The sequence below is a fragment of the Mus pahari genome, chromosome 1 (genome assembly GCF_900095145.1).
Source record: "Mus pahari chromosome 1, PAHARI_EIJ_v1.1, whole genome shotgun sequence".
Classification (NCBI taxonomy): Eukaryota; Metazoa; Chordata; class Mammalia; order Rodentia; family Muridae; genus Mus; species Mus pahari.
Genome location: NC_034590.1, coordinates 10,933,196 through 10,946,852, shown reverse-complemented (window position 1 = coordinate 10,946,852; position 13,657 = coordinate 10,933,196). Strand labels below are relative to the sequence as shown.

At 39.2% G+C, this 13,657-nt stretch overlaps 1 protein-coding gene across 1 annotated transcript in view; it reads left to right on the top strand.

Moving 5' to 3' along the window:
- Uri1 (URI1 prefoldin like chaperone) overlaps positions 1–13,657 on the top strand; it is a 61,451-nt gene that overhangs the window by 19,010 nt on the left and 28,784 nt on the right. Inside the window, exon 2 of the mRNA XM_021196656.2 lies at positions 8,578–8,612. Coding sequence (XP_021052315.1) covers positions 8,578–8,612 — 35 coding nt within the window. The remainder of the gene's footprint in view (positions 1–8,577; positions 8,613–13,657) is intronic.

The following is a 13,657-nucleotide window of genomic DNA, read 5'->3' as shown; positions in this document are numbered from 1 at the left end:
CCCGACAGGGTTTCTCAGTATAACCCTGGCTGTCCTGGAACTCACTCTGTAGACCAGGTTGTCCTCGAACTCAGAAATCTGCCTGCCTCTGCCTCCCAAATGCTGGGATTAAAGGCGTGCGCTACCACTGCCTGACAGTTGCCCTGTTTTTACTGTCTGTTTGACTTAGTGTAATATTTTCAAAGCATTCATGTTGTAACATTTATCATAGTCCCCCAATTTATTGTGTATGATGTATGTGTGTGCATGTATGCTTGTGTGTGCATTTCTATGTATCTGTGTTTTATGAATGTGGCTTTGCATATGCTGTGGTGTGCATGTGGAGGTCAGGGCAACTTCAAGTGTCTGTCCTTGCCTTCTACGTGTTTGAGATAGTGTCTATCTATTGTGGGTTGTTCCATCCACTAGACTAGCTGACTATTGTGTTTCTAGGGATTTTCCTGTCTCTGCCATCCATCTTGTAAGAACCTAGGATTGCAGGTGTGTGTGTGTGTGTGTGTGTGTGTGTGTGTGTGTGTTTGGATTTTATGTGGATTCTAGGCATTCACACCCAGGTCCTCATGGTTATATGGCAAGTGCTTTGAACCAAGATTCCAGTCCTGTCTGGGTTTTAAAACAGGATCTGAGGAGGTAGTTCCCCAATCTCCAGGCTTGTTCTGTGTGTGTCTTAGAATAGTCTGGGACTCATGCTCCTGTCTCAGCACATCACTGCCACCCAGGTCTAGAATTATTCCTTTTTAAGGGTAAGTAATATTTTATTTTAGATAAAAATTGTTTTATACAATATTTATCTAATAAGTGGACACATTGCCTTCATTTTGAAGGCTATGAATAATGCTGCTGTAGACATGCATATAGACATGCAAAATTTATGCTGTTTGCTTTGAGTGCTTTGGGTGTAGTCAGGTTAAAATGCTAGGTCATAAAGTACGTGTTTAGTGTTTGAGGAACTGCTGTATGACTTTCTACAGTGACTGTACATTCTTACCTGCCTAGCAGCAGTTCTCAATGGCTCCAGCTCCTCTGTGTACAAATAATACTTGTTATTTTCCATTTTCTATTTTAAATGATGGCCAGCCTGACATGTGTGAAGTGGTATCTCACTGTCATTCTGTTTTACCTACTTACTTGTTTCTCTGCCAGGTCTCTCCTTTTTGTCTGTCCTTGGATTAATCAAACATAACATTATTGTTACTTCTGCCCATTAACGTCTTTATGATAGATTATTGACTTTATGATAAATTATACATGTGTAGTATACTGTGTGTATCTTAATACTCAGTGTGCTGCAAATTTATACTACGCTTGTACCATCTAGGTTCAGCACGCATTCATTTACTCAGCCATTTGTCTTTCTTTCATCTTTCTTCTCCTCATTGATTAATTGATTTACTGATTGAGATTGGGTTTCACTATATAGTTCTGATTGGCCTAGAACTCTGAAGAGATCCACCTGCCTCTGCCTTCTGAGTGCTGGTATTAAAGGTGCAAGGCTTCCTTGGCTCCCACCCACATCTTGATTATTGCTTCAGTACATTTTGATTGTGTATATTTTGCTTGTTGTAATGCTGTATTTAGTTGTTGTACATGTCTGGTACTCATCTTGACACCCACACCCCTGTGACCTGTACTGTCGCAGCTGCTCTGGAGGTCTTTCTGCATGTGTGCTGCTGAAGAAAGCCTGTCTCTATTTCTTTTAATGAAGAATGAAAATCTGGTGTGGAATTCTCAATCATCTGTTGAAAATCTTTTAGTTTTTCTTTCATGTTGGAGGATGTGTTTGCTGTGGATATGGTAATGATAGATATGGTAATGATAGATTCTTCAGTTACTTGTTTCAAGACTTCAACATTCTACTCTGTTGTCTTCCAGTGTGTGGCACTTTATGCTCTGTAACTTTTGTTGCTTCTTTGAAGGCTATATGCCATCTCTCTGCCTTGCTCCTCCAGCTATACCTAGCATTTTAACCACATTACTGTGTCCAGATGTTAAGAAATACTGACTTATGCTATGCTTAGTGTCTGTTTAATATTGGCTGTGGTAATTTTAGAAACTTCAGTTGTATGGTTTTTCTTCTTTTTGACTCCCTCCCTCCCTCCCTCCCTCCCTCCCTCCCTCCGTTTTCTGTCTGGTGAATGAATTTAGGGCTTTGCTTGCTTGGCAGGTGTTCTGCCACTGAGCTAGAGCCACAGCCAAAGCACTTTCATTTTTTTTTTTTTTTTTAAATCTCTTTCTTTTTTAAAAAGAGGTTTCCAGTAAAAAGTTTGTCTTTTCGTATCTTTTCTTGTATCCTCTTATACCTGTGCATTGTAATTTCAGTGGTCTAGTTTATTGACACCAGTGTCCAGATTTTATAGCCTTTTTGTTTTGTTTCTTTTCTTTTTACCTGTGTTTGGTCATGTGCTTCTGTTTTGTGGCATTGTAGTCATTTTGGGTTAAACGCAGGGATGGTAGATGTGTCTGAAGGTGTCTTCTCCTGGGAGAGGCCTCACCTGCCTTTAGGTAAGACAGGGTGTGTGCCAGCCAAGGTTAGCCTCCTTCTGGCAGGTGCGGAATGGAGTGAGGGCCAAGTGCCTCCATTAGTGAGCTCCGCTTGTTCTGGTTCTTTCTGGACTTCGAGAGCACAACTTGTTCACAGTTTTTGGAAGCTTCTGGACTCTATAGGTTTTTTTTTTTTTTTATTCCAACCTCCTCCCAGAGTTTTGGTTTAGCTTTTTGGCCTTTGTAGCTTTAGAATTTGACAGGTGTCCTTGGATAGAAACTAGTCATATGCCTCTACGCTCAGGGCTCATTTCATTTTTCTGCTTTGTCAGATTCTCCTGCGGGCTTCTTTCTTCAGCTGTGGTTGTCTGCTTAGGGCCTGCCATAATGCTCAGTCTAGGCACAGAATTGCCTGCGAAACCACAGCTTTGGAGGTCAGCTCTTTTTTCCTAGTTCTCTCTAAATTCCTAGTCCCCTTTCTGTTACTTTGACAACTCTTGGCTGCCTTTAAAAGTATGATTCCAGCTAGGCAGTGGTGGCGCATGCCTTTAATCCCAGCACTCGGGAGGCGGAGGCAGAGGCAGAGGCAGAGGCAGAGGCAGAGGCAGAGAGGCAGGCGGATTTCTGAGTTCGAGGCCAGCTTGGTCTAGAGTGAGTTCCAGGACAGCCAGGGCTATACAGAGAAGCCCTGTCTTGAAAAAAACAAAACAAAACAAACAAACAAACAAAAAACAAAAACAAAACGAAAAGTGTGATTCCTTTTTAAAATTTTTTTATTTTTATTTTTTACTTAACTGGTGTTTCCAGTTTTCAGTGAGTTTTGAGCTTAATATTCCTATAGTCTGACTGACAGTAGTGTATCTTTAAGTGCAGAATGGAATTTCAGATTTAGTTTTGTTTTTGTATTACTAGTGAGCGACCCTCCCCCTTTTAACTATTTGTATTCCTGTTTAATAAATTGTATCTTATGAGTGTCACAGCCATGTTGTTATCCTAATCTGTGTGACAAGTTTCACTACACTGGCTTAAGTCAATTGTAAACCACAGAAATGCTTGAAAGGAATTTCTACAAGAATTGGCTGTTGGGGGTGGGGTGGAGAGGGGGAGTTAGTTTTGCTTGCTTGCACATTTTTGTTTCCAGCTGTCTCAGACGGCTCCTGCTTGGGAAGCTCCTCATCCCTTCTGTGTGCCTTGGTCCTTACATCCAAAATGGATCAGTTGGATTGGGTAGCAGTGGGCATGGGCCTTCTCCACTTTGGAGCTGTAGCTGCTCAAAAGGAGTTCTGTAAGGGTCTCTTCTTAGTGGAAACAGAGTAGTATTCCCAGAGGAAGGTGTGCAAGTGGACAGGGAATGACTGATGGTCTAGTCAAACAGTAGGTCTGCAAGCTGTCTAGGCAGCCCTCTGATCCAGAAGTATAGCTTAACCCTCTGTAGTCATAAAACCTGTCAAGTACTGAGAACAAAGTTACCTGTGGACATAATGGGCCACCCAATAATCAGGCTTCATTTATTTACAGGAGTATAGCAGGGTATATGTACTGAGTACTAAAATGTATCAAATTATTTTGTTTTGGAGACAGGGTCTTATGTATGAAAGATTAGTTATAGCTGAAGATGACCTTGAATTTCTGATTTTCTTCTTCCCAGTGCTGGGATTACAGGAGTAATTGTTGTGCTGGGATTACAGGAGTAAATGTTACAGTCCTCATTGTTGGGCTGGTGATTGCACCTCGGGCCCCATTCTACCAAATGTTCTACCAAGTTAGATCTGTATACCCTAAAACACACCAAACTCTTAAGTGTGAATAAAATCTATTTCTGAAACTTTTGGCTTGTGGTAATAGAGCTACACTTTTTTTTTTTTTTTTTTCGAGATAGGATTTTTCTGTGTAGCTCTGGCTGTCCTGGAACTCGCTTTGTAGTTCAGACTGGCCTCAAACTCAAGAGATCTGCCTGCCTCTGCCTCCAGAATGCTGGGAGGCCACCACCACCAGGTGAGCCACACTTGTTGTAAAGGACGGTTGTGTACCCACAGCCTCTGTGGATGTGACCTCTACCCCTGGAGCTTTCAGCTGGTAGTGGAGTTTTCCTACACGCCTAATTTAAAGAATCCTAGGAAAACGTCTTCATCCTTAGAAATGCCACAGATTGTACATGTAACATTCACAGAGTTGACCATAGAAGGTGTGCGTTAGTCGAACACTTGGGATTGTGAGTGACCAATCCTAAGAGGCTTAAGGAAGCGAGGGAGTGACGTAGGCATCAGAGGGAGAGGAGAGAGGGATCTCTCCCAGGCCCGGGTTAGAGAACTGTGCTAAATTAAGGCTAACCCGTGCTCCCTTTTACTTTATCGGAGCTGAAATTAACATTGAAGTATTTTAAGAAGTGCTGTGGTGTAACTGGATTTACAGAGCTGGTGGTAGTTTCACTCTGGGTACATGTCTAAAGTGGAATTGATTTATTTTTATTTCATATGCATTTTTTTGGCCTGTATTTATGTCTGTTTGATGGCATTACAAATTACAATTACAGACAGTTGTGAACTGCCTTGTTGGTGCTGGAATTAGAACCCAGGTCTTCTGGAAGAGCAGCCAGTACTCCTAACTTCTGAGGCATCTCCAGTGCAGTGGTGACTGAGCAACTTATTTGGAAGATATGTCTTGAAACTGGCAGTCCAGCGAGAGAAGCTGACCCTATGAATTTAGACAGCCTGTAGAGTTGCTCCCAGACTGCTCTCACACCTTAGGAAGGCTCTGAGGTTGTGGGCAGCATAAGCAGTGTTAGAAGTGAAGTAAAGCCTTCCTGAGAGAAGGATCGGAGGTTAGAAGTGTGGGTAACTACAGGTGCACCCTAACTCTGTCCTGCTACTCTACTGCGCTTGGAGAGTGAAGGGGTTGGTGCCCCCTTGTGGTCCATTATAAAAGTAAATAGCACACACACAAATAAGCACAGGAGTGCTCACTCACTGCATGTTAAACCTTCATTCCTTTATAAGTAACATCTAAAAAGTCATTTCTGAGGAGAACCATATTTTGTTTTGTTTTGTTTTGTTTTCTACAGTTTCATGGCCTTACACTTTATCACACATAATTTTGACCCTTTATAACAGAATGTGTGAGTGTTGTGCTGAGGGGGGCGTGGAGAAGTGGCATAGTGACTGCAGATGTGGCAGCCCTTCTTGCACCATTTTACTCTGCCAGGCTAGAGGCAGGCTTGTCCAAGGATGGTGAGCTTGGGGTTGGGTAGCTGTAGTTTAAAGCTGATTTCATGTGGCCACTTCCAGGCTTCCTTTCCTTAGAGAGAGAGGTTAAGACCTATGTCATTGGAGTGTTTGAATGGACTGTCATAGAAATCTTGTTGTAAGTCTTAGGCCTGTACCTAAGTGTACAGATGACTGTGTACCGATTGGGTTGTTAATGATAATTTATTTAAACTGGTGGGTCAGGTCAGCTTCTCTTTTCTTTACTGTGGCCTTATTGGTACTGTATAAATGCATATTTATACATGTGTAGTTATTAACGAGTTTCCTAGGTTAACTATTTTAGTAGTACCATTCTACCAAGTAACTTCTTATTACAGTGATGTTTTAGATATATTTATAAGTTTGGACACTTAATATTTAAAAAATAAAACAGAGCTGGCATTAGTTCTTCCATAGGGACCTTTTGTGGAGGTGAACAAAAAGATGAAAATACCTTCTTGTTTGCTTGTTTTTGGAGACTTGCCTACAGAATCAGATCCCTATCTTATGATCATTCATTTAATATTTTAAGAAATTAGCATGAGTTCCCTGGCAGGAGAAATTAAGTTGGTGTTACCATCACAGAAAGTCAGTTTTTAAAACTCAGGTACATTCAGCTTTGAATATGGATTTTCTCCAGTTTAGATTTTTTTCTTTTGGCAGTTAAATTAAAAACATCTCAAAATATAACGTTTAATATATATGTGTGTGTATTTTAAAAGGATGCTTACAAATATTTAAACTTGGCCATAAGAGTCTCACTACCCAGTTACTCCATGCACTTCTGCATCTGCCTCCTTTGAAAACTTTTCTGTGGTTTCCAGGGTCTTCTTTGTGTTTGTGCAATGCATCTGGTGTTGTAAATGTGGAGCCCAGAAAGACTCTACACATAAAGCAGTATTGGTAGTGAGGGTGTCGTGTGTACATTATGAAATGGAGTTTTGTTGTTGGTCTATCTTTGAATGTCTGCTTAGGGAGACTCTCTTAGGAAAGAAAAGGGGTGGGGAGTGGGGAAGCGTGACCAGAGCCAAGCAGAGGAGCTGTGTGGGTGATGGCAAGAACACATGCCATGCTACCAGTGGCTTGTTTTTAAACATGAAAAGCATGTGTGCCAAATTTACATATTTACTAATTAAAAAGGCTTCCTGGAAACATTAAGTAGACTATCTTCCATAACCTTTAACACCATCACTAATGGATATAGCCTAGAAAATTTCATCGTAGGTCCTTTAAATAATGTAAATGATTATGAATATGTAACTAGTTAATATGCAGCTACGAAAGGATTATCATGTAGAGGTTAATGAACACTCTGCTCTTACGGGTTGCAGGGTTTTCCCCCTGCTTTTGGCTCTCTTTATGCTTGGAAACTCGTGCTAGGACTGGGACACCCTCACTGGTTTTGGGTCTAATCTTAATGGGATCTTTAAAAAGAAACTTTAAAAAAATTTTTTATTGCAAGGATTTGTTTTTGTTTTTTTTAATTTACATTTAATTTTGTTTGTGTTTTATAATTACTGCCTGATCAGAAACAGTGAGATGGACTGATGTGGCTTTAGTGGAATCTTCCAGATTGTAAATGTGGAATCCAGAAAGACTCTACACGTAAAGCAGTATTTGGTAGTGAGGGTGTCATGTGTACATTATGAAATGGAGTTTTGTAAGTGTTCTATTATATATTGCCACTGTTATTAAGTGTTGCTGTGTGATTGATACTTACTACAGATCTTCATTCGGTAGGGACTGTTTATGCCGAGTTAATGTGCAGTATAGCTGGGTATCTGATTACTGCATGTATTTTGACTCAGGATTGTTGCCTTAGTATTTAAAATGTCCAAAAGCAGGGACATTTATTTCAGGAATTAAATGTTATAATAGAGGAATTAAGTGACAACCCTTAAAAAATTGTGATTTTTGGAGTGAAACATTTTGCATATACAAGGATATTGGCTCTGAAAGCCTGGAGTTGGAGCTGCAACCAGGCCATGCTGCTGTCTTCATTCTACCTTTTGTGCCTTAGTTTCTCTGTCTCTAAAATGGCACTCTAGTATTTAACATTTTTTAAAAAAATAGGTGATATAGCAGTTTGTAAAAATAATGTTAATTTAATTGTGTTATTTTTAATCATATTTTTTTCTTTGTCAATAGACAGTTTTGTTTTGTTTTTTAGTATCTGAGAATCTGCTGAAATATCTTAAAGGAAAGCAAGTAACTTTTTTGTTTAATTCCATTCTTATAGTATTATAAACAGCTTAGACTGGATTCAGGTGTATATAATTTTATTGTAATTTACCGGTGGGGGAAGTGAGCTGTTCAGAGCATCCTGTTATCCCAAGTATTTCTTCTTGAAAACATAGTAGAAAAATAAGTTCATTTTTAATACATCAGAATAAAAATCACAGGTAAAAACATTTGGAGATAAGCTGACAAAATAAAATATTTTCACTACTGTCATTTTTTTTTCCTGCTGAGCCGTGGATGTTGCATTGGTTTCTTGTTATTTATAATATTTGTGTGTTCTAGAAAATATGTAACATTGAAAATGGTCTGTAGATTATACAAAATGTTAGTTATCTTATATCATATGTCACCTAATAGTTATGAAGCAGGTTTTGTACCAAAGTCTGAATTGGAAAGCTGTAATTTGTTCTGCAGTTATCAGCCTGCCTTAGAGGGCTGTGATAAAGTGCGCTGCTTAAAAACCAACATCCCCATCTCTGTACCTCTTGACAAATAAAAATGTACACGGGGATGTTAGTGAATCTGTTAAGACACTGTTGTAGTTTTCTGGCTGATTTTCTATCTCTGTATCTAGCTTTGTGTTTTCATGAGTAGTTGTCTGTTTTCATGACAGGTGGTCACTAACTGCCAGGAGAAAATCCAGCATTGGTGAGTGAAAGACGCTTTATTATAATTCTGAAGTATGGAGGAGGTCACTTGTATTTAAATAATGACATGTTCTGGGGTAGGTGGGTGTGTGCATGTGTATGGTTGTGTGCATGTGTCTGTCTGTGTACATGTATGTGTTGGGGAGAGAGCCAGAGAGCAGCAATTGAAGTTTGGCGATCTCCATTTTGAATGCCTTTGGTATTAATTTACATTGTCTTTAACCCTTCTCTGTGTTATATATTTATCAATTCTCTAAAGTTTTGCCACCTTTTAATTTTAAAAAATTGAATAATAATACTCCAATTTTGAAGTAGAAACTGAGACTTTAAAAACAACTCTGAGGATATTTCTTAATGTTTGTAGTAGAAAATAATTGGAATCAGTTGTTCAAAAAATAGTGTTGGAAATAAGGCACAGATAGATTTTTTCCAAGTTTGAAGAAGCTGATCAGTCTGCATTTTAGAGCCTGCTTTATGGCCTTCACTCTTTTTAAAGAGAAGAGGAAAGCATGTCTGCTTTGATGCGCTAATCTATAGTTAATAGGACAATGCCTGGTAAATAATGTGCTTTCTCTTCTGTCGCTTCTGAGGAAAACGCTCAATTTAATGGTGAATAAAATCTTATATTAGGAGTTGTCATGAGGTATGGCTGTTGATCTTACAGATATCAAATTACAGTCTATCCATGCTGTGTTTACGAAGATTTTACTGAGAGAACAACAGGAGCTGTCCTGATTATTGTCTGCAGGGTTATTGCAAAATCGTCATAACTGCCCCTTTAGTGGGGAGATTAAACCTTCGGTTATACACCATCAAGCATATAATATTTTAAATTTATTTTAAAAGGCATTTTCTTCATGCCTGAGAGATCTCCAAGGAAATAATTTATAGTTAGTGTATATCAAATGTTTTTGGTTTAAATGCACATAGGCTGCAAGCAATGGATAAGAGTGAAGATCAGTGCAATCTGTACCCATCATCTTATTCAATTTGGACTATTGGCTTGCAGAAACCAATCTAAAACTAATAATACCCACTTTATAAATAAAGATCCAGGACTTCATTAATTTTCAATAAATGCAGCATTGTAATTGCATCCACTGTTCACTTTGCACTATGTATTCAATTCAGCTTAAAATGTAAAGTGTGTGCAAGACCTTGGCCAGAGAAGGCTTTTCTTTTGTAGATTTGGCCAAAGTGACTTATTTATGAGTAACCCTTAGAGGCAATTTCATTCTGTGGACATGTACGTCTTGTTTTTGGTAACAGGTTTCGGAAATAGGAGGATGAATTTACTCTGAACAGACCCCAGCATACACGAACCTGGAACTAACAGCTTGCTTCTAGGTGGCTTAGTGAGAGCCATCCTCTGGTAGAGAGAGTTCTCGAGGATAACAAACATGTTTTTATCTTTCTGTCCACGCAGGCGTTCCTTCTGTGTTTGGCACAGAATAGGCACTTGTGTCGAATAAGTGAAGGTGAAGTCTGTGTTTGTTTTATCTCCACTATTTTACTTATAAACAGCACCACTGTGTACAGGTTTTGAGAGTAATAACAGGCAGAATTCTGATGGCAGAGCAGCCTCAGACCCTCAGTCTCACTTCCAGTGTGCTAAAAGGCTTCTAAACTACAGAAGGCTGCTGGCACATGTGTCTGTAGAGTAATTTAAAGTTTATTGTACCTGGTCTATATGTTAAAGATAACAATTCTTTTTCCCTTATTAATTTTTTTTCTGCCCTGAATCACTTCTGACAGGATTTAGGAAACAGTATTTTGTTTGCTTTTTAAAGAGGGTCTGTACATAATATCTTGATGTTGCTAGAATCTAAATTCTAGACCAGTAAATTCTGAATTCATTTTCTGTGTTCAGAAATTGAAACAAAGTGTTCACTTTCTTAAAAAAGTCAGGCAGTAGGGATCTGGAGGTTTGGCATTGTGCTATCTTTACATCTCACACCGACTGACAGAAGACCTCCTTCCATGGACAAGGCTGAGCTGATGTTTGCAACCTAAAGACCCAGCCACAGAGGGGCTCCTAGTGAGACTAAGCAGAGAAATAAGGCATATTGTGTACAATTGGCCGGCACATTGGAATAAATAGAGGGAGTTCAGAGACTGGAGCCATTCTTTAGCATGTCTTAGATACAATTTTAAAAAGCATGTTGCTTTTAATTTTTTGACTCTTGATACTAGCCAGTCTAAAGAGCAGCTTAGGCAGCTATTCTGGTCTTTAGGGGTATCTGCTAATGTAAGAAGAAGAGCTAAATAAGTGATTTTCTTAGAAGTGTTGACGTTTAATTTAAAAGGGTTCTTTTATTTAGAGATAGACTACAACACAGACTTCAGAATATGCCCCCCCCTTTCTTTTAATGTTGGACAAAAAGTAAAAGTATTTGTAGAAAAATAGGAATGAAAGTCTGGAACTGTCTTAGGACCTACCTAGAAAGTTAAATTCCAGGACTCTGGTGAACTAAGGAATTAATATTATTTGTTCAGAAAGAGCAAATAAAAAAAGGAAATATTTGAACCCAGTAGATAAGAATTATACAGCATTCTGTTAGCACTAACAATGGTTTTCAGCTTAGCCGCTAAGTTTTGTTTTGTTTTTTAATTAATAAAACTTTAGCCTGGCAGTGGTGGCCCACACCTTTAATCCCAGCACTTGGGAGGCAGAGGCAGGTGAATCTCTGAGTTTGAGGCCAGCCTGGTCTACAGATTGAGTTCTAGGACAGCCAGAGCTATACAGAGAAACTGTCTTGAAAAAACCAAACCAATGCCCTTTTTATGCCTATTATTTTTACTTCACACAGGAAAACAAGATGTTACAGGCTATACAATTATTTTCTAGTTAAATATGAACATGAGGTTTACAGTTTGGTCCACTTAGAGCTAGCTGTCATGTTTAGGGATTATTTACATCTGTCTTTTTTCTAAATTCTTGTACACCTTTTGGAGTCACAGGCCTGCCTTTGCAGTTTGTCGTTTGAAGTCTGGAGCACTTACACTAAGAACCTGTAGTTTTTTTCCACACAGTTCTGCTACCATTGACTCACAGGGCTTCAGTGCATGTTCAGTCTGTCACTCAAGAACTAAGATTAGATCCTACATCTTTTAAGAAAGTTTGAGATGTCACATAAATAAGCAAAAATAATAGAAACCTCAGTGTTTTGTACATGTTTGTGAATGTTTCATGTCTGTGCCACCTTATTTATTTGTCTGGGTTTTATCTTCCACTATGTCCCAGGCTGGCCTGAAACTTGTGGCAGTCCTTCTGCCTCAGCTTCCTAGAGTGCTGGAATTCTACAGTAGAATTCCACCTTGCCCAGTCATGCAGACAATAAGGCAGAGAGTTGGCCTTATCAGCATATTCTTAGAGCTGTGCATGCCTGTCTCCAATAAGGCTTGTGATGAAGCTTTTTAAACAGAAGGTAGAAGAGCAGGGTGGTCAGCCTGTAGGTGCCCATCACCTAGTATCAGTGGTTTATTTGAATGGCTTCATTGGAATATTGCATCCGTCTACTCCCAGTGTTTGTAATGAGTCTAAGGCTAGCATTGGTAAGCACAGGCCTGCCATCACAGTACTCAGGATTCCACTGCCCAAGTTCAAGGGCATCCTGGGCTAGTGGGGCCTGTTAGCTCTGCCTGCTCTGTCTCTGTGGCATTTCCCTAGCATCCTTTCCTTTTACATGACATGAAAGCTGCAAGGCCATAGTATGGTGTTGAGAGGAACTTACAGAGGCAGCCTGATTCAGAATGTGAAGCAATGACTTCTGTCTGTTGCTAGAACAAAGAATGATTCCTATTGGCTAGGTCTTACAAGAAAGATTCATTACTCTATGTTGCTTATGGGCTTGAATAAAGTAGTGCTTATGGATGGGGCAGAGTCAAATAATATGTACAGAGGTCTTGTTTATAACTATAAATTATATGCAGTGGAGGTGTAGAAATAGCTTGCTTGGGGCTGGAAAGGGATTGCTCAGTAGTTAGAGCAGAGGGCCTGAACTGGGATTCCAGCATGCACACTAGGAAGCTGCTCGATGTCCAATGCCCTGGGCTTTCTTGGGCACCTGCACTCATGTGCACAATCACCATACGTACAATTAACAAAACAAAACACCTTATGTTTTTTAAAGCTTCTAAGTGGATTTGGGTAGTGAAGAAAGCTAGTATTAAATTACACAAAGCCAACTTAAATGAAAATATAGAATTCTATTTGTACATGTGTTTAATATTGGAAAGAGTAGCTTAAAGTTTGACAAATTAAAAAACATTTGAGCATGTGAGTTTAAAAAAGAAATTGTAAAACAAATGGTTGATATTTGTTACTTTTTAAAAGAAAAGTGCATACAAAATTTGGAGGTAACTAGCTTCTGTTACAGTTTATGGTCACAGTATTTAATAGGAAATATAAATATGTAAGTAGAGAAAACCTTTAGTCTTTCTAAAAACTTCTTTACTACTAGGGAAAGGGGAAACAGCGTATATATGCTTGTATTGTATGCACACATATATATATATACATATATAACTAACGAGCATATGTTTGTCTGTTGTTGAGGAAAGAATGTGCCCCATAAACACCCTCTCTTTTTTGAAGACAGGGTCTTACCTGGTATCCCAAGGTGGAGTGGGACTTGCCATGGAACCCAGACTGCTCTCAGAGTCCCAGTTATCCTCCTGCCTCAGCTTCCCATATTTTTGGTACTATTTTATATAGAACCTTCTTTGTTTTTTTATTCCCCCCCCCCTTTCCTTCATCCCTTGAGTGAAGCAGAGAATAGTGACAAAATTATCTTGCCATATCACCTGCTTTTGCCACTGGATTGGGCAGTTACTACCCCAAGGGATGATGGGGAGGAAGAGTGGGCACAGTGCATACGCATTCCTTCTTTTGTCGTCTCTAGCCCTTTCTTACTTAACTTCTTTTCTTTTCTTTTCTTTTCTTTTCTTTTCTTTTCTTTTCTTTTCTTTTCTTTTCTTTTCTTTTTTCTTTTCTTCTCTCTCTCTCCTTTCAATGTTAGGCATGGGTTCCCTCTCATTGTGAGA